The sequence below is a fragment of the Staurois parvus genome, unplaced genomic scaffold (genome assembly GCF_062004578.1).
Source record: "Staurois parvus isolate SC_StPar_1 unplaced genomic scaffold, SC_StPar_1.0 ptg000157l, whole genome shotgun sequence".
Classification (NCBI taxonomy): Eukaryota; Metazoa; Chordata; class Amphibia; order Anura; family Ranidae; genus Staurois; species Staurois parvus.
The window spans coordinates 7,576,058-7,601,304 of record NW_028317953.1 but is presented as its reverse complement, the minus strand read 5'-3'; the positions used below and the strand labels follow the sequence as shown (position 1 = coordinate 7,601,304).

The following is a 25,247-nucleotide window of genomic DNA, read 5'->3' as shown; positions in this document are numbered from 1 at the left end:
ATATTGATTGCTTTGTGTGGAAGTTATAGCGTCTACAAACTATGGTATAGATAATGGAATTTACGCCATTTTTCTGCTATACAGCGCTGCACTAGTTTAACGGACAATTGCGTGGTCATGCAATATGGTACATAAATTAAATTTACATCCTTTTTTTCCCCACAAATTGAGCTTTCTTTCGGTGGCATTTGATTGTCTGTGTGGTTTTTCTTTTTTGCGCTATAAAAAAAAAAGGCTGACAATTTTGAGGAAAAAAAAAAAACAATATTTTGGACTTTTTGCTATAAAACATATCCAGTAAAAAAAAAATGCAAAAATCAAATTTAGTCATAAATTTCTGCCAAAATGCATTCTGCGACATGTCTTTGCTAAAAAAAAAACCCAATACGCGTAAATTAATTGGTTTACGTGAAAGTTATAGCGTTTACAAATGGCGGGAAAGATACTGGGATTTTTAGGGTTTTTTTTATACTAATAATGGCGGCGATCAGCGAATTATGGCGGTGATCAGGGACTTATGGCAGCAACCAGCGACTTATGACGGGACTGCGGCGGACATTCTGACATTGGGGGGTACTGACTTGGGGTCACTGACATCCCCAAAAACACTAATACAGTGATCAGTGCAAAAAAAAAAAAAAACACTGACACTGTACTAATGGCAATGGGGAGGAAGGGGTTAACTTTATTTTGCAGGGAAGGGTTATAGGAGTGAGGGGGAGTGTTTTACTAGGGGGCGGGGGTGTGTACTGGCAAGACTGATCGAGAAAGAGAAACTGTTCTTTCTCGATCAGCTCATCCTCGAGCTGACAGGGAAGTGACAGACAGCACAGCTACTGCAGCTGTGCTGTCTGTCACTGTTTGCCGCCGATAACCGGGAAATAGCCGCTAAGGAGCGGCTGTGACCCGGTGACTGATATCTGCGGCGGTGATCCGCGGGATAGATAGGGCGGCGGCGCGCCTCGCGCGCGCCCCCTATTTGTTTGCAAAACACGCGTTTTAAAATGTGGTTTTGCCTGCGAGTGCCGCCCTGCCGCCGTATATGTACAGTGGCTGGGCGGCATGTAGTTAACACTTTCTTCCTCATGTAAAAACAAAAAGACACGCATATATGTAGTCTAATTTTATTACAGTAATACATGTGTAGGGATATGCTGCCCTCTAATGTCTGAATTTGAAAATGTCTGTAAATATCTGCAAACCCAGTATATTATGCATCCACTTCTTGACCCTGGGTTGTTGTCTTTGAAACCCCAGAATAAGGAAGTGGTAGAGAGAGAGTCCGAGTCACACGTCATGTCCATGCTTCTAAACCACATCCAGAAGGGACTATTATGCAAGTATTCCTATGTTCTAATAGTTTTACTGTAGCTGCAGAGTGTATATCTAAATACTTTAACCAGACAGAGTATCTCAGTCCTATTGTTATTATTTCACATACACAGTGCCAGATAGTTAGGTCTGTGCTGCTGTCTGTATGTAATGGTCACCCTGCTTTTAACTCAATAACAAGCATAGGCTAGAGCCAGGGTAGGCATCCAATGTCTGCAAATACAGTATATTATGCATCCATGTCTTGTCCCTGAATTGTTGGCTTTGAAACCCCAGAAAGAGTAAGTGGAGAGAGAAAGTGTCATGTACGTGGCCGAGACCAGGCTGACTATGTCACAAGTTAACCTGCAGTTTCTTGTTTGTGTATTCTTACCTCCTTGCTGCAGTGCTTTCCCTGATTCCCTTCACATGTGTGGTTTGTCTGTGCTCACCTATGGGAGTCGCCTGCTATTCTCTGGGTTTTATTTCCTTCCCTTCCATCACTTCCTGGCCGTGTCCTTGTTTGCCTGTCTATATAAGACTTGCTCAGTCTAGCCCACTTTGCCTGAGCAACTTCTTAGTTCTCTGAGCTCCTGTTTGTTGCTACTCCTGTATCTGATTATCTGTGTACAGACCCCGGCTTCGTTCACCGACTGTGCTTGATTTCCACCCGTCCTGAACTCAGCTTGTCTATTGGATTTCCTGTTGTCTCCTGCCATTGTACTGTGCTCACGTGAGCGGTCTCCGCATCCTCAGCTGAGCATACCTGGGGGACGCGACCTGGTTTTAGCTTGCTGCAAGCCCATCCCCATCATCAGGGGCACTGGTGAAGAAGCAGGCTAGGGCTTGGACTCTGCACCCTGGGGAACCCCGAGTTGGCGATCCACAAGGGCTCACTACCACAGGCGTTTGACAGACTAGAGGGCTTTTCCTTACATCTCTTGTCCTTTTTTGCCTGGAAGTGGTGACAGGATATGACAGGGCACAGAGTGGCACAGAAGAACCTTTCAGCAGGTGCCGAGCAGCAGGTAGACTGATGAGCTGACCAATGCAAAGACACAGCAGCAGGTGCAGAACCATGGGCAGCAAGCAGCCTAGCAAGCAGGCAGATGTAGGATACTCTGTCAGATGCAGAGGCACTGTAGCGGGACAGAACAGTAGGCTGGCAAACAAGCAGATGCAGGATCTCGGATGTTCAGGCAGGCAGGAGTGTGTATCAGCCAGCCAGGCAGCAGAGGTGCAGAATCAGGAACCAAAAGAGAGTCATAGCCGAGTCGGGGTCAGTTTTGGGTGAACAGGGAAGGTACCAAAACGGCAGGCAGAAGGCAGGGTCAGATCACAAGCCAGAATCAGCATCGGGATATCAGGAACAAGCAGGGTCAAGAAAAACCAGGTAGTACAGGATCAGGTCACAAACGGCAGAAGCTGACAACCACTCAGCAATCCTTTGGCCTCTGGAATCACTTTAAATAGGCAAGTGAGCGTTAGGTATTTATGCTCGTTCATGCTAATGCGCATGTGTACAGACACGCACGCAAGTTAGGGCACGTCTAGCTGTCATTCGAGAATTATTATGAGCATGTGCACATGTTCGTGTATGACCATGCATACGATTTCCCTGACAGAGAGAATCTGAGACACATCGGGGTTTATTTACTAAAGCTGGAGAATCCAAAATCAGACTCCCTTCTGCATGGAAACCAATCAGCTTCCAGGTTTCATTGCCAAAGCTTCATTGAACAAGCTGAGGTTAGAAACTGATTGGTTTCTATGCAGAAGGGAGTCTGATTTTGGACTCTCCAGCTTTAGTAAATAAACCCCATCATGTCCATGCTGCTAAACCACAAGCCAGAAGGGACTAATATGCAACTATTCCTGTGTTCTAATAGTTTAACTGTAGCTGCTGGGTGTACAGGTATATCTCAAACCTTGTGAAAGACAGAGTATCTCAGTCCTATTGTTATTATTTCACATGTGCAGTGCCAGATAGCTATGTCTGTGCTACTATATGTATGTAGTGGTCACCTTGCTGTATATTAATAGGTGAAACTGTTTATTGAAATAGCATTTATATAAGACTCTTTTTTTTTAGTTAACCCTGTCACTTCTAGTCTAGGATTCTATAGTTAGCTGTAGCGTAATAACCAGCATAGGCTAGAACCAGGTTAGGCATCCAATAGCCACTTCTGGCAGTTAGAGGTCCAGTTAGATTAGAAACTACTACTGAGGGACTAAAACACAGAGTAGATAAGCTTAAGTTGGAGTTGGACAACAGTGGGAGGATCACTCTCCCAGAATTCCAGAAACTGGTCTCCTCAGTTCCCAGACGTTTACAATATTGTTAAAAGAACAGGGGATGCTACACCGTGGTAAACATAGCCCTGTCCCAACTTTTTTTTTAGACATGTTGCTGCCATAAATTTCAAAATTACTTAATTTGTTTTCTTAAAATGGTACATTTTATCAGTTTAAGCATTTGATATGTTTTCTATTTTCTATGTGAATACAATGTAGGTTTATGAGATTTACAAATCATTGCATTCTGTTTTTTTGTAGATTTTGCCCAGTGTTCCAACTTTTTTTGGAATTGGGGTTGTATGAATTTTTGGATGCCATTTAGTGTTACCATATATGAATAATTTATTACTATACAAAAATAACAGTAGAGTGTTGTACCCTGTTAGACATGAGTAGTAGAAAAATAAAAATTATATTGCAGAAGATTTTCCATGAAAAGCTTCTGAAATATTAACCACCCAAGGGAGAGACCCATGTGACCTTGGTGGTCATGTACTTCCCACAGCTGTGTATTCTGTGCACAATCATAAAGTAACTTCAACCAATACTAAATAAAGTAAATAATAACACATGCAGCGCTACAAAAGGTTAATATATGTTGTATAAAGGATAATAAGTGATGGGCTACTGGTGCTTAAAAGTGATTGGAAAACGTCCTCATATCATGATACAATAGTCCCAGTAAACAGTGCAAAGGTGGTCGACTCCGTGCTGAAAGGTGTATAATATTATGCACTCACCAGAAAGCGCATAATATGCGCATTTGAGTTGTCAGACCACTCCTGGTCCTAGAAAGCTGAAACAGTGTAGATCATCTGGCAGGCTGTCACTCTGATGGGGATACACCTTTCCTTAACCAGCAGGGGGATTCCAGACATCCAGAAATACTCTTTTGTTATTCTGAAGAAAGCTGTTTGTTTGTCTGTGTCCATGTCTACACATGGACACAGACAAACAGCTTTCTTCAGAATAACAAAAGAGTATTTCTGGATGTCTGGAATCCCCCTGCTGGTTAAGGAAAGGTGTATCCCCATCAGAGTGACAGCCTGCCAGATGATCTACACTGTTTCAGCTTTCTAGGACCAGGAGTGGTCTGACAACTCAAATGCGCATATTATGCGCTTTCTGGTGAGTGCATAATATTATACACCTTTCAGCACGGAGTCGACCACCTTTGCACTGTTTACTGGGACTATTGTATCATGATATGAGGACGTTTTCCAATCACTTTTAAGCACCAGTAGCCCATCACTTATTATCCTTTATACAACATATATTAACCTTTTGTAGCGCTGCATGTGTTATTATTTTTAGTGTGAAGGTTTGGGGTTTGTGCCTTTCATGCTAGCTGCTTGTCATCTATCTCCAAGCGCTCGTTAATTATTTTCACTGTTTTGAATACTAAATAAAGATGTACACGATCTACAAGATATATTTCTGGACCCTCCCCTCCTTTCAGGCAACCACCCAGGCTAAGCAATTGTCTATGGCACCTCAAAAATCCATCTAAGAATGGCACGTCTCCTGGTTGGAATATGTTCAGGTAACACAGTTGCAGCAGATACACCAGGTTTAGGGGAGCATTTTCCTTCATGTCCTTAAGTGTGGTATATCTGATTATATCTGTGCAATGTCCCACCACAGCTCTGTATGTCGGTGAAACAGGAAAATGCTGGCCAGATTAACTACAGTACCATAGATTTACTATTAACAGCAGGATTGACCTTGCCATGGCAGAACAGTTCTGATGACCTGATCACAATTCTGAGAACCTGAGGATCACTGTTCTGATGGGAAACTTCAGATGCAGAGGAAAAAAAGGGAATATAAATCTATACAGAAATTCAACACACTAAAGCTGCCTTATATGGAAATTTAACACACTACACTAGCTTTTCTCAACCATTTTAACCTCTTGAAACCCTTGAAATAATTTTTAGGTCTCTGGGAGTTAAAAATAATTTCTTTGGTCGATAGTGGAAAGAATGCTCAGTAGTGTTCAAAATTCTACCTTAAAAAGATCATTGGTGTCATGCAGCTGACTCTTCCAATTGGTCTTGACCTCGGAATTATGCAGGCATCATCAAAGGAAATGTAAATCAGCCACAGCTCAATGAACCCCTGGAAACCTTTGGAGAAACTCTAGGGTTCCAGGAAACTCTGTTTGATAATGGCTGCGTTGTCTAATTGATATCAATGACCAGGCACACAGTAATGTTTGCTTGACCTTTACTAACTGTATACAGGAAAGGCACAAAGAAATATGACCATGATGAAAATAAAGGGTTACAGAAGACGGTATCCAAACAGTGTAACAAGAAGACCATAAACAATTCTTACATTGGCGATACAGTGTAACTAAGACTATCTTACAGCAAGAGAAACTGGCAAACAAACTATAAATAACATGTCTGCCAATTCAGACAAATAATTGTCTCTCTCTTTCATTAGGGACTGACAAAAGCCCCTGTAGCTGATGACTGGATCCCTACAGTAGGCACCAAACAGGTAAAATTTCAAATATCTCTGGTAAAGCAGGCCAGGCAGTTATGAGCAATGCCACACCACTTGAATGATTGTACTGGGGAGTCTCTCCTAACAATGTCCACCTATGTAACTGGGGCTTAGGTTAGTGCTGTTATGCTCTTTAGTGGCCCGCACACCGTCTCTGACGTAAGGGAGCTCTGTACCTGGTCATTGCTAGCTAGCTAGGTCAGGACTGCTCCATCAGGCATGGACCCACTGATCACTGGAAGCAAGGAAGTTGCAATTTATATACCTTGAGTATCTCAAGCAGTCCAAACGATGATGGGAGCCCAGGTACTATGGGAGCCCAGTGGATTGTGGGTAAAGAAGTTAAGATCCCACACCTGCTACCTAGGTGGCGAGCAAAGGGGCACTCTGCTGCACTCCACCCCACTTGAACTTGTGGTCTCTGGCAAGTTTGAAGTTACAGTGGGGAAAATAATTATTAGATCCCCTGCAGATTTCATACATTTGCCCACTTACAAAGAAACGAAGGGTCTATAATTTTATCATAGGTGTATTTTGAATAATAGAGACAGAATATCAACCAAAAATCCAGAAAATACACATCATACAAATGTTATAAATTGAGTTGCAGTTCAGTGAGTAAAATAAGTATTTGATCCCCATTCAAAACATGACTTAGCACTTGGTGGAGAAATCCTTGTTGCCAACACAGAAGTAAAACATTTCTTGTAGTGTGTTACCAGGTTTGCACACATCTGAGGAGGAATTTTGGTCACCTCTTCTTTACAGATCTCTAAATCCTTAAGGTTTCTTGGTGGTCACTTGGCAACTTGATGTTTCAGCTCCCTCCATAAATGTTCTATAGGATTTAGGTCTGGAGACTGGCTAGGCCACTCCGTGACCTTAATGTGCTTCTTCTTGAGACACTCCTTTTTTGCCTTGACAGTATGTTTTAGGTCAATGTCATGCTGGAAGACCCATCCAAGACCCATTTTCAGTGTTCTGGCTGGAGGAAGAAGGTTCTCATCCAAGATTTTACAATACATGGCCCTGTCTATTGACCCCTTAATGCGGCAAATTCAGCCTTTACCTTAGCAGAGAAACAGCCCCAAAGCATATTGTTTCCACCTCTGTGCTTGTCTGTAGGGATGGTGTTTTTAGGGTCATAGTCAGCATTTCTTCCTCCAAACACAGCAAGTCGAGTTAATGCCAAAGAACTCAATTTTGGTCTCACTTAACAACAGCACATTCTCCCACTCCTACTCTGAATCATTTAGATGTTCATTGACAAACTTCAGATGGGTCTATACATGTGTCTTCTTGAGGAGGGGGACCTTGCGGGTGCTGCAGGATTTTAATCCATGGCGGCATATTGTGTTACCAGTGTTTTGGTGAATGTGGTCCCAACTGCCTGGAGATCATTCACAAGCTCCTCCTGTGTAGTTCTGGGCTGATCCCCTACTTTTCTTATGATCATCTTTACCCCATAATGTGAAATCTTACATGGAGCTCCAGACCGAGGGTGATTGATGGTTATTTTGTATTTCTTCCATTTACAAATAATCGTTGTCTCCTTCTCACCAAGGTTCTTGCTGATGGTCTTGTAGCCCATTCCAGCCTTGTACAGGTCTACAGTCTTGTCCCTGATGTCCTTTGACACCTCTTTGCCCATGATGGTGAGGTTTAAATGGATGAAAGAGATTCTAAGGACAGGTGTCTTTTATATGCATAATGAGTTGTTGTTAGGAGCACCTTCTTAAAATTGACAGGACTAAACTGTGTACCACAAGAGCATATAGCCAGTCTGTGGGAGCCAGAAATATTTTTGGTTGGTAGGGGATCCAATACTCATTTCATTCATTGAACTGCAACTCAATTTGTAACATTTGTACCATGTTTTTCTGTCTCTATCATTCAAAATACACCTATGATAAACATTATAGACCCTTCATTTTTTTAAAGTGGGCAAACTTTACAAAATTTCCCCACTGTAAGACAATGGGGGGGGGATTCACTAAAACTGGGCACTCAAAATCTGGTGCAGCTGTGCATGGTAGCCAATCAGCTTCTAACTTTAGCTCGTTCAATTAAGCTTTGACAATAAAACCTGGAAGCTTATTGGTTTCTGTACAGAGCTGCGCCAGATTTTGCCCACTCCAGTGTAAATCTTACCCAGTGTCTTCTGGTGCAAAATAATCAGTGGGATTCACAAATTTAGACCTCCAAGAGTGCCTCAGGAGTTGAGTCTTGGCCATGCCACAGGGGCTTGAAGTAATGTGGCCTCCTCCTGAGATGCATCAGTAGCTAGTGGATCAGGGGTTAATTGATTATTGAGTTGTGCCATGTTGTTGGCTTTGGTGATTTCTCTGGAAGGCCTCGGAGGCAGTGCCAACGGGCATCCACCATTGCATCTCTGATGGTAGTGGCATTTGAAGCTCCTGGACTGGGGCCTCAATGACCTTTAAGAAGTTTGAGCAGCTTGTGATGTAGGCACCGTGGATTACCGTGGATTAGAGGTCAGCTGAGCCAGTGCTTGGGCCTTCCAGTGCTTCCAAGGCCTGGGCTAGTTATCTAATCTCTCTGAGAAGCCTTGAAAACCTGGGAGCCAGTCCTTGAATAATGTTTATGCCCAAGATCACTGGCTATTGACCCTTTCTAGGTGCGTGTGTAACTACCACATATGTCTCTCTGTCTAAGATCTTGGTTCTCATCCAGGTGATCCGCACTACTTCTATGGTGCAGAAGTAGTGGGGATCACCTGGATCTAAATTTCTTGACAATTATGATCTTGAACATTACATTTCAGGATGGCCGCTTCCCACAGGACTGTATGTGTAATTGCGGGTGGGTCACTTGGTTTATCAACCACAACAGTCATGGGCTTATCCAAGTTAGTGCTTCTCTGTTCTAGGCATGTTATTGATTCTTCTAATAATTCACATAATTTAAAACTGAGGTTGTACCCATTTTTATCTTGTGAGGTTTCTCTAACCTTGTCAGACAGCAGAGAATCCACTAACTGTTCTTTCAGCCATCTGTCTGGGTCACCCCAGCCAGGCCAACCTGCACCTCCCCTTTCCTCCTGACAGGTCCTCATTGCTATATCTGGTAATACTAGACTGTATTGTGTAATAGATTTCCCCTCTCTCTGCTTTGTGTCAATAAAGTGCGCTCTGAGGTCTCCCATTACTAGTACTGATGACAAGCTATACTTCGCCTCTAGAAGTTGACTACCTTGTCTAGGGAGTCTTGGTCTCCCTTAGGAGGCATAAGATCAACTTCCTCACCTCCCCTTGCAGGGTGTTAATAGCCAGCTCTGTCTGTTGATTGGGAGGGATCCCATGTGATTAGATCAGACTCTTCATTCTCCTGAACCAGTCATCCAAATCATGACCTGGAACTCCATACTTGGGCAACTGCTGTGGCAATAACCTCACCAAAACTGTCTGTCTACCTATTGGGGATTGCTGGTGGGCACTTCTATTGCATCATTTTTGTCACACAATTTGCCTGACATTTGTAATGCACTTCCTTGCCCATTTGACCTGTGCCTCTGTCCTTGCATCTAAATTTCCTTGTTGTGGGATTAATAATCCATATTCTTTGATGTCCACTGTACTTGTGTATATACAGTATAAGCATGATTTTTCAGTTATTTGTTTAAAACCATGCTTAAGGAGGACACTAGATGTTTTTGAAAAATGAAGCTCTATATTTATTTTATTTACCCAGACTAAAAGTATTTCCTACATTTTTACTTTCCTATACAAGAATAGATAATTGTGACTGAAAGCTAATTGCTCTGCAATAGGGGAATTCAATTAAAAGATACTTTCTATTAAATCTAAACGTACCAGTAAATTTAAATAATAACTATGCCTTGGGAGTTCCTAGAAAAAAAAAACTGCTGAGGAATAAAAGCTCTCTACAGTGAATAGGAATACAGGACAGACATTAGTGTTGCATGTTACTGTAGGTGAATAGGAAGGTGCTGTCTTGAATTCTACAGAATTTTATAGATTAGAACAGCATATGAAACTGCTTTATGTAGATTGTTTATTTCTTGGGGTGTCAGAATGCAAGTTCAGAACACTAATTACCTGAACAATGGCACTCATGTAACTTTACTGATTCTTAATGACACTGAAAATCTGGAGGTACAATTTCAAACTGACATGCAAAGAAAAATTATAGTACTTTTCTTATCTTTGTTAATTTCACTTACAATTTTTGGTAATATTCTGGTTATGTTAGCATTCATTGTAGACAAAAGGCTCAGAACTCAGAGTAATTACTTTCTTCTCAACCTGGCCATTTGTGATTTTTTTATTGGTAAGTCTTCCAGCCATTACTTTAACAGTAGGTACAATTCTGTCTTACTGCAACACAATAGTCTTTATTACAGTATGTCAAATATCTTAGGTCTGCACTTGAGAGGACACCACAAAAACCATTAAGGTTTATTGACATCTTCATATGGTTGTATGCTATGGTTGATCCATCTGTTCTATTCTATGCTTGCTCTATTGTACACTTCTATGTTGGAACTGCAGTTGATGACAAAAACATGTATTATCTTTATATTTTAATATGAAATCAAAAATATGTTTTTATTGATGTTCTTTTCAGTTTGATAGAAATGTTGGCACAAAAAAATCCCCACATTGCCATGGACCCTTATTGGACATTGTGGGAACTCTTTACTTCTTTATATGATATCTAAATATGTTTGTTCAGCTGCAGCACAGAGAACATTGATTTACAGTAACCTTAGATATTATTTGAATGTATGGAACTTCTTAGAAAGGTTTGAGCAGATTTAGTTGCAGTAGGATGAGGCCAGGTTACTGAAAGTCCCGAATATGGAACAGCAGGAGGCTAAATTGGCATGGGCTGGGCCGGAATAAATAATGCAGAGGCAGACTGAACCACATCAGCAGGTGTAGAGGCAGCAGAACTTGATGGCAAGTTAGCCTGGATATGCGTCCATGGGCATTTAGGGACAGGAAAAGGTAGGAGTAATCCAGAGGATTTGACTTTAGAGGAAGTCTCCAAACAGGGCTGAAAGCTGCAAAACAGCAGATAAATTAGGCCTATATGAGGAAAAGATTCAGACTGTGGCAATGAACTGGAGTGGTGGCCTGTAAAGGATGCAATAAACTCAGTGTCTTCTGCTACAGCAGAGTCATATAAAGGTAACTGGTTAAGTAAAGTAAAGTCACACTTGGAAAGGTTGTCACAATCAGGATCTGAATAGGACTGTAATAAAGGCAAGTGACTGATATTGGCCACAAAAGAATCACAAATAGGCAACTGGGCAGCATTTTTAATGCAGTTCTAGAGGCAGTCTAGGAGAGGACTTAATCCTTCCTATAGCCTAATCTATGTGAGGGTTATGAAGTTTAAACCAATGGTAACCTAAGATAAAGGGATAAGCAGGAGATGTTATCAAGTAGAAGCTGATTGTCTCCTTATGAAATTTTCCAATAGTCAGAGTAATAGGTACAGTGCACAAGGTGACCATGTCCATAGACAAGGCAGAGTTATCAACAGCTAGCACTGAAAAGAGTTTATGCACCCAAGTCAAGGAAATCTCTGGATGGTGTGCTAGCTCACTATCAATGAAATTGCCAGCAGCACCAGAATCTATAAAAGCTGAGAGGTGATGAGAATGTGGCAGAACTAGGTTGTATAGGAACAAAAAGTTTACCTTGGGGAAAACCTGGCACACAATAGTCTAAAGAAACCGACCCCGCCCATTAAACTCTTGGTGTTTCTCAGCTTATTGGGGCAGCTGGCGACAAAGTGGCCGTGGGATCTTCTTCTAGCTTTTTCAGAAGAGGATAAATGAGTAGCGCAATTTGCATGGGCTCCCCCTCCTGGAGAGGTTGAGAGGGCTCATCATGTCTGATGAAGAAGCAGCTAGGTCATCTGCGGGGAGCACCCAAGACTGGGGGTCTCCCTGCAATAATGTAATAATCAGATTAACCCATTGTGCTTCAGAACCAGAAGAGCGTTGTCTAAGCTTAAAGTATAGCATACAACTGTTTATAAAGCTATAAAACATATGGGGGTCACCGGAAAAATGGTCAAGCGGGTTAACCTTGGGACATCTGAGAACACTATAAATGTAAACACAAAACAGAGGGCACATCAGCCTAGTTGGATCTCTGTTTACCCTACCATGAGATGCAGCGCAAGTCAGAATTTGCTGTTGTGTTGTGATAAACCTTTGTACATCTGTGGTCTTGTGAGTATATAACTTACCACGTTTTTAATAATAGTCTAGTCCTATATGCGCGAGGCTGGTGCACCCTCTGTTTTGTGTTTACGTTTATAGTATTCTCAGAGGTCCCTAGTCTATAGTCTAGATGTCCCTAGCTAGCTTCCCTAGTCTTGAGAGGGCAGCAAGGCGAGGCATAGCCGGCAGGCACAGGAGGGAGATTTAGCCAAGCATCATTTGTGGGGTCAAATTTCAAGCACAGGAGATTGAGTAGACTTATCCACTTTATGCTTGTGTTAACCTTGGGCACCAGTTCCTTCTTTACTGCTGGAGTGTGTTTACATGCACAGACAGTTCCTGGACTTGGCGTGTCAGTTTGCAAATCTATTCAACAAACGAACAAGCCCGTGTAGAGTCCATCTTCACAAAAAATTTTTCTTGTTAAAGGCTTGTGATAAGGTCATGCCTACCTCTAATGCAGGTGGTCAGACACTGTAACTACCTTTTTGTTTTCTTTACCTATAGCATCCCCTTTCCCATAACCCTTTCCCATAAGGCAAGCAGACCTACCGCTACTCGGTTGCCCTCAGGACTTATACACAATGCTATTGTTCCTGGCAACCACGCTGGGGTAGGCGTGAACTGAGCACAGCAAACAGGTACTTGCGGTTGGTAGACAGGCAGAGTGATTCAATAACAGTCCAGATACAAAGCAGACAAGGTTCAGAATAGTCAGGGTCAAATCCTTAGTCAAAAGGCAGGCAGAGTTCAGAGAGTAGTCAATATCTGATCCAAGGTCATCAATGAGGGAATCCAAACTAGAAGTGCAGGACAGACAACCAGGGAGCTTGTGCACATGTAACCAGTGCTATCACAAGCATTAGTCTGCAGGCTTGGCTGGCTTCAATCAGGTTTTGTCTCCAATCAGTGACCGGTCATATCAATCACCTTGCAGGTGGATGGACAGACAGGGAGAGTGCATCATAACCGAAACCAGGATGCTGGAATGAGACCAGCTGTGATGGATTAGGAGCAATTGACGATCCTGACAGGCTGCCAGTGAGACTGTGAATTTGTATGAGATATACTATCTATTGCTATTTTTAGTTCATCTACAGGTTTAATTCAATTTCTAGGTTATTAACAGATACACATACATTTTTTTTACAACGCATTTATGTAAAACAGCTATGAAAAATGTTATTTTAACTATTTAATAATACTAATGCATGATGGAAAAAGGATGGCAAACTTAAAGTGTTCTCTAAGTTTGCAGTTTACTGTTCCCCTTTTGCATTTCAAGTAACCTAACATGTAGCTGACTAATACTTACCTTAAAGCAGAACTTCATCCTCTGGATTCACTGGGCATCATTGTTCTCCTCCCTCCTTTGTTTATCTATTCTAAATTATTTTCTGTATGCCACAGCCACCATTCTCGCCTAGGCAAGAATGAAGTCTTCATGGATCTGAAGCCTCCTGGGATATGTATGTCACATATTCCAGGATGTTTCACATTCCATTCACAGCAGTTGGAGGAGTGTGGGCGTGGTTCATGTCATCCGCTGCCTAAACCAGAGGCACTTGACACCCAACCTTAGACTTAGATAACAGTTAAATGTGTATGTGTGTGTGTGTGTGTGTGTGTGTGTGTGTGGGGGGGGGGGGGGGTGAGTGGAGTTCCTCTTTATGGCAACTCTTTATTTTACAGGGTAGGTTGCCACTGTCCAATATAGGGATCAGTGGGGCTTAAGAGATCCTAGAGTTGCTGGTCACTAAGTATTAGGAGCTATGTCAATGGTCTTTTGTTTGCTACAAATGGGTTCTACATTCCTATACAAGTTTAATGGAATGCAAAACCCACTTGAAGCAGGTCAAATGCAGGTCTTGGAAGCATCTCAAGTCAAACCAATGCCCTCAACACATTCAAAACATTCAAACCAATGCAATCAACACAAGCTCATAGCTTGTTGATACAGGTCCTTAGGCAGTTTTGCATGTTTTTTTAGATGAACAACCAATGGGAATAAAATATACATTATATTGCCAAAAGTATTGGGACACCCCACCAATCATTGGATTCAGGTGTTCCAATCACCTCCATGGCCACAGGTGTATGAAATCAAGCACCTAGGCATGCAGACTGCTTCTACAAACATTTGTGAAAGAATGGGTCATTCTCAGGAGCTCAGTGAATTCAAGCATGGTATCAGGATAGGTTGCCATCTGTGCAATAAGTCTTTCTGTGAAATGTCCTTGCTACTAAAAATTCCACAGTCAACTGTTAGTGGTATTATAACAAAGTGGAAGCAACTGAGAACAACAGCAACTCAGCCACGTAAAATGACAGAATGGGGTCAGTGCATGCTGAAGCGCACAGTTTGCAGGATTTGCCAACTGTCTGCAGAGTCAATAGCTAAAGACCTCCAAACTTTATGTGGCCTTCAGATTAGCACAACAACAATGCGTAGAGAGCTTTGTGGAATGGGTTTCCATGGCCAAGCAGCTGCATCCAAGCCTTACATCACCAAGTGCAATGCAAAGTGTCAGATGCAGCATGCTGCCACTAGACTCTAGAGCAGTGGAGACATGTTCTCTGGAGTGATGAATCACACTTCTCTGTCTGGCAAACCGATGGGAATATCTGGGTTTAGCAGGTGCCAGGAGAACGGTACTTGCCTGACTGCATTGTGCCAAGTGTAAAGTTTGGTGAAGGGGAGATTATGGTGTGGGGTTTTGTTGCAGGGGTTGGGCTTGGCCTATTAGTTCCAGTGAAGGGAACTCTTAAGGGATCAGCATACCAAGAAATTTTGAACATTTTCATTCTCCCAACTATGAAGGAACAGTTTGGGGATGGCCCCTTCCTGTTCCAACACGACTGCACACTAGTGCACAAAGCAAGGTCCATAAAGACATGGATGAGTGAGTTTGGGGTGGAGGAACTTGACTGGCCTGCACCGAGTCCTGACCTCAACCCAATAGAACTTTGGGATGAATTAGTGCAGATACTACGAGCCAGGCCTTCTCGTCCAACATCAGTGCCTGACCTCACAAATATGCTTCTGGAAGAATGGTTAAACATTCCCATAGACACACTCCTAAACCTTGTGGACAGCCTTCCCGGAAGAGTTGAAGCTGTTACAGCTGCAAAGGGTGGGCCAACTCAATATTGAACCCTGCAGAATAAAACTGGGATGCCATTAAAGTTCATGTGTGTATAAAGGCAGCAATATAGTATATTTTCAAAGCCAGTTAAAGTCTGATATCTTTTTCTGTTAAACCCCTGCATGATATAATTAGTGACAGATGTTTGCGCGGAAATGCTTAACTCTTTTGCCTCCAGGTCCGTACATCGTACAGACCTGACAGCAGGGGTTTTTATACACAATCCCGGCTGCGGTGTATAAAATTGACAGGCAGACTCCTGCCTGTCAGCCGCTCAATCGCTTGCACAGTCCCCCATGCCAGAATACCCCCCACACACTCCCATTATGTATCGAGGCCCCGCTTGCACGTTTGCGGGCCTGGGAAGCGCCATGGCGGAATGAACATCCTCTCTCCTTCTTTCTGTGACCCAGAGACGACTTCTGAGTCATGGCTGTCACTTTCCCTGGCTAGAATAGCCAGGGATACATGTATTGCAATGCAATCTGCATTTCAATTCATCCAGTGGAGCCCAGAGGAGACATGCAGGGTCTTTTAGACCCTGTATGTCTCAAAAAAGAGAGCCTGTCACCTAAAAATCATCACATAGGGGACTTTGTGTCCCCTATGTGATGAAAAAAAAAGAGGTTGAGTTAAATTTTTATTTTATTTTAGTTGCAAATAAATAAAGTTACAACCAAGCACATAACATCCCTTCTCCCAAAAATTATGAGGCCTCCCCCACATATTCGAACATAACCGCACATATTGGGGCACCTACACATGAAACATTGATTGTGATACACAGGTTGCATATCGCCGTGCACGCTGGAGTGAGATCAATATTTCTAGCATAAGACCTCTTCCTTAACACTAAACTGATGACCTACAGGGGCTTTTGAAGCGTCGCCTGTGGAAAATATAGTGTACTAAAGTTTGTCACCATTTCGGAGGCGTACACAAATTTAAGCTTTGGCATGTTAGGTATCTATTTATTCGGTGCAACCTCATCTTTTATATTTTATGAAAAATATGGGTACTTTATTGTGTTTGTTTGCCTTAAAGTTCCATTTAGTGTATTATGTACTGAAATCTTGCCTTTCCTAGACCATTGCGGTAATATCTGATGACATAAAAAATTTAAACTACCACTATTGTATTCTCTAGGGAATCTGCTTTCAGAAAATATATAATATTTGGGGAGTTTATGTAATCTTCAGGCCTGAAATAATTTTTTAAACATGTGTGCAAAAAAATGCAAAAAAAGCTCTGGCAGCGAAAGGGGTATTGTTTGAACCAGATGGACTTTTTTCTCTTATGTTGGTCTTTTTTTTCAACATGACTATGTAACCTGTTCCCTAGAATTTGTGCAGTAATAATAATAATAAATAATACAGAAATGTGTTATTTTGCAGGTGCATTCACATCTCCTTTGTACATACCATATATGTTTACAGGAAAATGGATGCTTGGAAAACATCTTTGTCAGTTGTGGCTAGTTGCTGATTATACAATGTGCACAGCTTCAACACTTAATGTGACTTTGATTAGTTATGACAGATTTACTTCTGTAACAAAGGCTGTAAGTATACATTGTTTACCAGACTTTATCCATATGGTCATAAAAATGAAAGCAGTGGTTGTGTGATATCTTACTGAATGATATTTTAGAGTCCACTTGTATGGGGGGATAACATTTTTTTGCCTGAAGGAAAATACACAAAGAGAAAGTGATATTTTCCTATTTACTTATTGAATTTTGTTTTGCTAATGTATTTAACAATCTAATAAGAAAATATATTTTTTGTTAAAAAAACAGTAGTGCATAGTAACTTTTTTGGTCTGAAAACTGTGGGCAACTGAACTTTGCCTTATTGAACAAGCTTCAAAATGTTCTATAAGAACATTTTACAGATATGCAAAAAGAACCACCAACTTTATTAATGTAACATATACGCTGCTCAAAAAAATTAAAAAACACTTTGAAAACATATCAGATCTCAAAAAATATCATGCTTGATATCTATACTGATATGGACTGGGTAATGTATTAGGAACATAAGGATGCCCCATCATTTGATGGAAATGAAAATGATCAACCTACAGAGGACTGAATTCAAAGACACCCCAAAAATCAAAGTGAAAAAATGATGCAGCAGGCCAGTCCATTTTGCTGAAATTTCTTTGAAATTTCTTTGCGGCAACTCAAAATGGTACTCAGTAGTTTGTATGACCCCCATGTGCATGTATCATGCCTGACAACGTTGTGGCATTCTCCTAATAAGATGATGGATGATATCCTGGTGTATTTCCACCCAGATCTGGACCAGGGCATCACTGAGCTCATGGACAGTTTGAGGTGCAACCTGGTGGCGTTAGATGGACTGAAACCTGATATCCCAGAGGTGTTCTATAGGATTTAGGTCAGGCGAGCATGGGGGCCATTCAATGGTATCAATTCCTTCATCCTCCAGGAACTGCCTGCATACTCTGCATACCCACATGAGCTCAGGCATTGTCATGCACCAGGAGGAACCCAGGGTCCACTGCACCAGCGTAGGAACTGACAATGGGTCCAAGTATTTCATCCTGATAGTCAGGGTGCCATTGTCTAGCCTGTAGAGGTCCATGCGTCCCTCCATGGGTATGCCTACCCAGACCATCACTGACCCACCACCAAAACGGTTATGCTGAACGATGTTACAGGCAGCATAATGTTCTCCACGGCTTCTCCAGACCCTTTCACGTCTGTCACATGTGCTCAGGGTAAACCTACTCTCATTTATGAAAAGCACAGGGTGCCAGTGGCAGACCTGCCAATTCTGGTGTTCAGTGGCAAATGCCAATTGAGTTCTATGCTGCCAGGCAGTGAGCACAGGGCCCACTAGAGCAGCGTTTCTCAACCGGGGTGCCGCGAGGAGTCCCCAGGAGTGCCACAGGAAAATTGACAAAATATCCCCCAATCTATGCAAAATAGATTTCTCAGCACCAGCAGTGTTTTTTTCTTTACAGCGTTGCCAGTCCGCTGAGTAAAAAGCGCATGCACATGTCACTGGCATTCAGGAAGCTCCGCAGGCAACCCACTTGTGTCCTAGCAACTGATGACATCATCATGTCCCACGTGGCTTTTTGGGAGTGTGGTAAGCAATCTGCTCTAGCTGTGGTGGTGGGCAGAGCCCTTCTGTCGGTAGCTGAGATGGCACATGCTGACGTGTGAGAGGGCAGAAAAAAACACAGCTTTTCTGCGGTGAGCTGCATATGAGCTCTGGGAGGTACAAACAATGGTAGTAGCACTGTAGCAAGCAGGGGATTGCAGATTTGGTGATTGTTTTTATGTAATCGAGTGAAAAAAAATATATATATATTTTTATATATATATACAGTATATATATACATATATATATATATATATATATATATATATATATATACTGTATATATACACTTTTTTTTGTTTGTTTGCTATGAGGTTTTCATTACTTTCTAATGTTGTGCAGCACTTCTTTTTATTTATTTTGTATGCTTCATGCACATTGCCCTGCTGCAGTTTGGCCAAAGTGTGGGTGAGAGTATATGTGTGTGCACATGTGTCTGTATGTGTGTATACATGTGTCTGTATGTGAGTTGACATGTTTGTCTGTGTACGTGTGTGTTTGTATGTGTGTATGCGCATTCATTTTAATCCTGATCCCCTATTCCTGTACTATCAGAACTAGGGCTTTTTTATAATAGCAACATGGACTGCTGCTCCTCTGAAAAGAAGTCTATGCTCAGATTGCTTTTCAGAGGCATTTGACAGGTGGTAAAGAGGCAATGTGTTGCTTCCTCACCACCTGTTTTAAACTCGTAAATGCAGCATCACCACACCACAACCACATGTAATGCACACAGTTGCATGGTGGTTGTAGTGCAGTCCAATCACTTGGTGGTATACTTCCAGCCATGGCAACATCATGTGTACACTCCTCGCTGCTGCCTCTGCAGCTAAAGGGGAGCAATTGGGGGTGGTGGTGGTAAAAGCGGCTCAACAGCATTTTTTTACCACCCCCAATTGCACAAGTGAACAAGCCCTTGGTTCACATCTGTGTGGCTGCATACTGCATGTAGCGGATCCCATTCATTTCAGTGGGCTGCCCTATCCACAGAAATGCAGGGAAAGAAGTCCCCCACCCTTTTTTTTAAATTGTGCCACACCAAAACACCCCATGTTTGCCAATGTGTGGAGTACCATTAACAATTCATAGCACTCCCAAAGAGCAGAGCATTTGTCTGTGTGTCATGTATGAGCACAATTTTGCATGTGTTCCGCGACATGCAGTAACGTGAGCCAATCCTTGGACAGGGGTGTCTCGAGTCTGAAAATACTTTTCAAGGGCGCCCCAACTGGAAGAAGGTTGGGAAATACTGCACTAGAAGACATTGGGCCCTCAGACCACCCTCATGAAGTCTGTTTCTGATTGTTTGGTCAGAGAGACATTCACATTAGTGGCCTGCTGGAGGTCATTTTGTAGGGCTCTAGCAGTGCTCATCATGTTCCTCCTTGCACAAAGGAGCACATACTGGTCCTGCTGATGGGTTAAGGACCTTCTACGGCCCTGTCCAGCTCTTCTAGAGTAACTGCCTGTCTCCTGGATTCTCCTTCATGCTCTTGAGACTGTGCTGGGAGACACAGCAAACCTTCTGGCAATGGCATGTATTGATGTGCCATCCCGGAGGTGTTGGATTGCCTGTGCAACCTCTGTAGGGTTCAGGTATCTCCTCAAGCTACCAGTAGTGACACTGACCCTAGCCAAATGCAAAACTAGAGAAAAGAAAGTCAGAAAAGATGAGTAGGGAAAAAAATGTCAGTGGCCTCCAGCTGTAAAACCATTACTGTTTTGGGGGTCATCTCATTGTTGCCCATCTAGTGCACCTGTTGTTAATTTCATTAACACCAAAGCATATGAAACTGATTAACAACCCCCTCTGCTGCTTAACTGACCAGATCAATATCCCAGGAGTTTATTTGACTTGATGCTATACTCTGATTAAAAAGAGTTCCTTTAATTTTTTTGAGCAGTGCATGATAGCCTTTCTCATAAAAACCCAAATAAGCTTTCAGTTTGAATCAGCCAAATACATTCTTCATGAATCAAAACAAAAGGTGTGCAAAGTCTTGCACCTAATTTTCTTTTGAAAGCCACAACCTGATTAGAAAAGTCTGGCCCCTGCCAGCATGTTGCAGAGAAGGATGATGGTTCCAGCAAGGGTCTTTCTCTGCAAATGTTTGGCAGGGTAAAGGCTTTTCTACTCAGGTAAGTAGAGATGTGCATGATAGAAACATTTCTTTAGTTTCGGATTCGTTCATTACATTAAGTTTCATTTCATCATATTTGTTATGCTAGAATAATTCATTTTCGGAAATCGTTTAGCATATTCAAATTTGTTTTGTATATTCAGATTAGAATTCAATTTGAATTTGAATTTCAGAAGACGGCTATGTTTGTCTTAATGTGTAAATTTGTTCTTTCAGGAGATAACACTTATGCACTCTGTTTGGGTTGGATGGAGGTGGATTCATCAGAATCTTCGAATTATAACATAAATAAAACAAAATTAAGTTCAGATTCATTCTTTATGTTATGATTCCAAGATTATGATTGACCCACCTTCATTTAAACCAAATACTTTTTTGTATTTGGTTTAAATGAAGGCCCTTTCATATTGATCAGTTTTTGATCAGTTTTTCAGTTAAAAAAAGGGGAAGAAAAATGCATTAAAAATACTGTACATCCATTTAAATCCTATAGAACTCTCCACACAGGTCCTTTGCATTTCAGTTACATTTCTAGGCTGCTTACAAACTGCTCCATTGAATTTTTATGTATTTGTGATGCGTTTGTGTTGCTTTTGTCCCCTGCACATGTGACTGGACAAAGCACTTCCCATAGACGTGTTATGTTTTAGATGCATTTTTGCAGCGTTTTCCATTCATTTCAATGGAGAGGTGCGTTTTTAGTGCGATTTCTTTACTGCACCAACATGCACCAAAAATGCAGCAAGCAGTTTTGTTTGCACACATTTGCAAATATACAGTTGCAAAAAAAAGTATGTGAACCCCTTGGGATTACGTGGAGTTTTGCATGAATTGGGCATAAAATGTGCTCTGAACGTCATCTAAGTCACAACAATAGAAGAACACAGTCTGCTGAACATAATACTACACAAACATTAGATGTTGCCATGGTTTAATTGCACATAACATGTAAACATTCACAGTGCAGGGAGGAAAAAGTATGTGAACCTTTGGACTTAATAACTGGCTGACCCTCCTTTGGTAGCAATAACCTCAACCAAACATTTCCTGTAGTTGCAGATCAGACCTGCACAACGATCTGGAGTAATTTTGGACCAGTCCTCTTCACAAACTGTTTCAGTGTAGCAATATTCTTGGGATGTCTGGTGTGAATCGCTCTCTTAAGGTCATGCCACAGCATTTCAATTGGGTTGAGGTCAGGACTCTGACTGGGCCACTCCTGAAGGCGTATTCTGTGCTGTTGCAGCCATTGTTTTGCTGAATGACTTGTATGCTTTGGGTCATTGTCCTGTTGCATCATCCATCCTCTGTGGAGCTTCAGTTGGCGGACAGATGGTCGTATGTTTTCCTGCAAAATGTCTTGATAAACTCTGGAATTCATTTTACCATCAATGACAACAATCCGTCCAGGCCCTGAGGCAGCAAAGCAGCCCCAAACCATGATGCTCCCTCCGCCATGTTTTACAGTGGGGATGAGGTTTTGATGTTGGTGTGCTGTGCCTTTTTTTCTCCACACATAGTGTTGTGTGTTCTTCCCAAACAACTCAATCTTGGTTTCATCTGTCCACAGTATATTTTGCCAGTAGTGCTGTGGAACATCCAGGTGCTCTTTTGCAAACTTCAAACGTGCTGCAATATTCTTTTTGGACAGCAATGGCTTCCTCCGTGGTGTCCTCCCATGTACTGCATTCTTGTTCAATGTTTTCCCCTATTGTAGATGTGTCAACAAAAATGTTAGCATGTGCCAGAGATTTCTGTAGGTCTTTAGCTGACACTCTGGGATTCTTCTTTACCTCATGCAGCATTCTGCACTGTGCTTTTGCAGTCATTTTTACAGGATGACCATGCCTAGGGAGAGTAGCAACAGTGCTAAACTTTCTCCATTTGTAGACAGTCTGTCTTACCATGGACACATGAACATCAAGGCTTTTGGAGATACATTTGTAACCCTTTCCAGCTTCATGCAAGTCAACAATTCTTGATCGTAGGTCTTCGGAGAGCTCTTTTCTGCGAGGCATGGTTCACATCAGACAGTGCTTCTTGAAACCAGTAAACCCAAAACAGGTGTGTGATTTTTAAGGGCAGGACAGCTGTCAGCAACACATCCAATATCATCACACTGATTGGAGTCAAGGTTGGCTCACTCCTGGCTCCAATTAGCTCTGGGAGAAGTCATTAAGCTAGGGCCTCACATACTTTTTCCTCCCTGCACTGTGAATGTTTACATGTTATGTGCAATTAAACCATGGCAACATCTAATGTTTGTGTAGTATTATGTTCAGCAGACTGTGTTCTTCTATTGTTGTGACTTAGATGACGTTCAGAGCACATTTTATGCCCAATTCATGCAAAACTCCACGTAATCCCAAGGGGTTCACATACTTTTTCTTGCAACTGTATGCATAAGCCGCAGTCCTGTGTCAACGGGCCCCTGTATACTGCGGACCTAACTTTAAATTTTGCATAGCCTCCATAGTGGGGGCATATATAAATGGACAGGTTAAAAACGCACCAAAAACTCATCAAAACCGCAACGCAGTGCAGCAAAAACACAGCAAAGACGCAGCAAACATGCATATGCGTTTTTGCAATGAAGCAGTGTGAAAGCAGCTTAGATATGAATTAGAATTTTGTTTCACTTTTATACCTTACTGTATTTATTGCAATATGCTTCCATTTCAAATTCTAATTCATTTTCAAATTTGAATTAGGATAATACGTTATTTAGTTTCATTATAATTTATTTCGGACTCATTGAAATTCGTTACTGTTGTGATTCGGAAATTCGGATACATTTGCACACCTTTTGTTTTGATGCGCCTGAAACATATTTAGTTTTCAGTGTATTTTAAATTGAAAATTCAGATAGACTTTTAATATGTACAAATATGTTAAGTCTATCATGACATTTTTTTGTAAACAATAATACAAAGAAATAATAGATATGCTGCTTATAGGAACTGATAAGGTACTTTTCTATATCCTAACCAGAACTAAAGATGACAATGTTGTTTTCAACAGGTTCTCTACCGATCTTCACAAAAGAACCACAGCGAGACTTTTCTGAAAATAGCTGCAGTCTGGATAGTGTCCTTCCTTCTTTACAGTCCATCTATCCTTGTGGGTAAAGGGGATAACAGAGAGAATGTATGTGAGATGGGATTCTATGACACATGGTACTTCAACTTAGTCACTTCAGTCTTTGATTTCTTTCTTCCATTATTAAGCATTTCATTCTTTAATCTGAGCATTTACTGGAACATCAACAAACGCAAGATGAAAAAAATAAACCCCGCTATTCCTCTGTCAACAGGAGAAAAGGAAGGTGTCGTACCATTCATCATAGCAACTAATCAAGTGTTAGATTCTGTAGATGGGGTAAAAGATATTTCAGCACGAACGTGGAGAAGAGAGGAGAAACCTCTTAGAATAGGTGTTGCATGTAAAAGCACTTCTTCATTGCAAACTGATCAGATAAGTAGAATACCAAATAATCACAATATCCATGTTATTAAACTCTCCAGGGACAAGAAGGTGGCCAGATCTCTAGCAGTTTTGGTTTTAGTTTTCGCTATATGTTGGATGCCATACAGTTTGTTGATAACAATAAGCACTGCATGTCCCAATGATTGTGTTCCTTCGTATTGGTACTATATTACAGTTTGGATGTTATATTCCAATTCAGCAATTAACCCTATACTATATCCACTTTGTCACAAAAGTTTTAGAAAAGCCTTCAGCTTGTTGTGGCAGCTGTTTCTCAAATTGTTGACTCTTTAAATATTACATTATTCATTTGTAAAAACACACCCTACAAAATATCTTAATCATACATAAAAGTAGATATGTTATGAAATGAGCAGGAAATACTTTTTCACATTTAAAATGATAAAAAAAAAGTTTAGCTAAAGAACATGAAAAACATAAAAAATCAGCACAAGAGACATAATTTACCATTAGTATGATGTGTCCCCTGTGCTGATTGTTACTAGAAATCTTCCTCTGTTCTATCGCTCCCACCACTGTAATCTCCTGGGGGATACCAACTGTAAGTTTTGTCCCTTGTGCTGATTTTATTGTTTTTATTTTAGGGTAAACGTGGGCTTTAACCACTTGCCTACTGGGCACTTTTACCCCCTTCCTGCCCAGGCCAATTTTCAGCTTTCAGTGCTGTTGCAATTTGAATGACAATTGCGCAGTTATGCAACACTGTACCCATATAAAAATTTGTATAATTTTTTTTTACACAAATAGAGCTTTATTTTGGTGGTATTTACTCACACTGGGGTTTTTATTATTTGCACTATAAACAAAAAAAGAGCAAAAAATTTGAAAAAAAAGTTATTCTTTGTTTCTATTATAAAATTTTGCAAACAGGTAATTTTTTTCCTTTGTGCATTGATGAGGCTGTATGATAAGCAGCACTGATGGGCACTGATAGGCAGCACTTATGGGCACTGATAGGTAGTACTGATGGGTGCTG

At 41.4% G+C, this 25,247-nt stretch overlaps 1 protein-coding gene across 1 annotated transcript; it reads left to right on the top strand.

The window, feature by feature from the left end:
• Window positions 1–10,349: 10,349 nt before the first annotated feature.
• On the top strand, window positions 10,350–24,544 carry LOC149463199 (histamine H3 receptor-like). The gene is made up of 3 exons (XM_089675750.1): window positions 10,350–10,434; window positions 16,884–17,050; window positions 23,786–24,544. Exons 1-3 carry the CDS (start codon window positions 10,350–10,352, stop codon window positions 24,542–24,544), a joined length of 1,011 nt encoding a protein of 336 aa, XP_089531876.1.
• Window positions 24,545–25,247: the final 703 nt, after the last annotated feature.

Bases quoted from the DNA above. Each gene is read 5' to 3' on its own strand.
- LOC149463199 (XM_089675750.1), top strand. From the start codon at position 10,350: ATGTTAGCATTCATTGTAGACAAAAGGCTCAGAACTCAGAGTAATTAC. The intron at 10,435-16,883 runs GTAAGTCTTCCA...GTTATTTTGCAG, and splicing joins CATTTGTGATTTTTTTATTG to GTGCATTCACATCTCCTTTG. The intron at 17,051-23,785 runs GTAAGTATACAT...TGTTTTCAACAG, and splicing joins TTACTTCTGTAACAAAGGCT to GTTCTCTACCGATCTTCACA.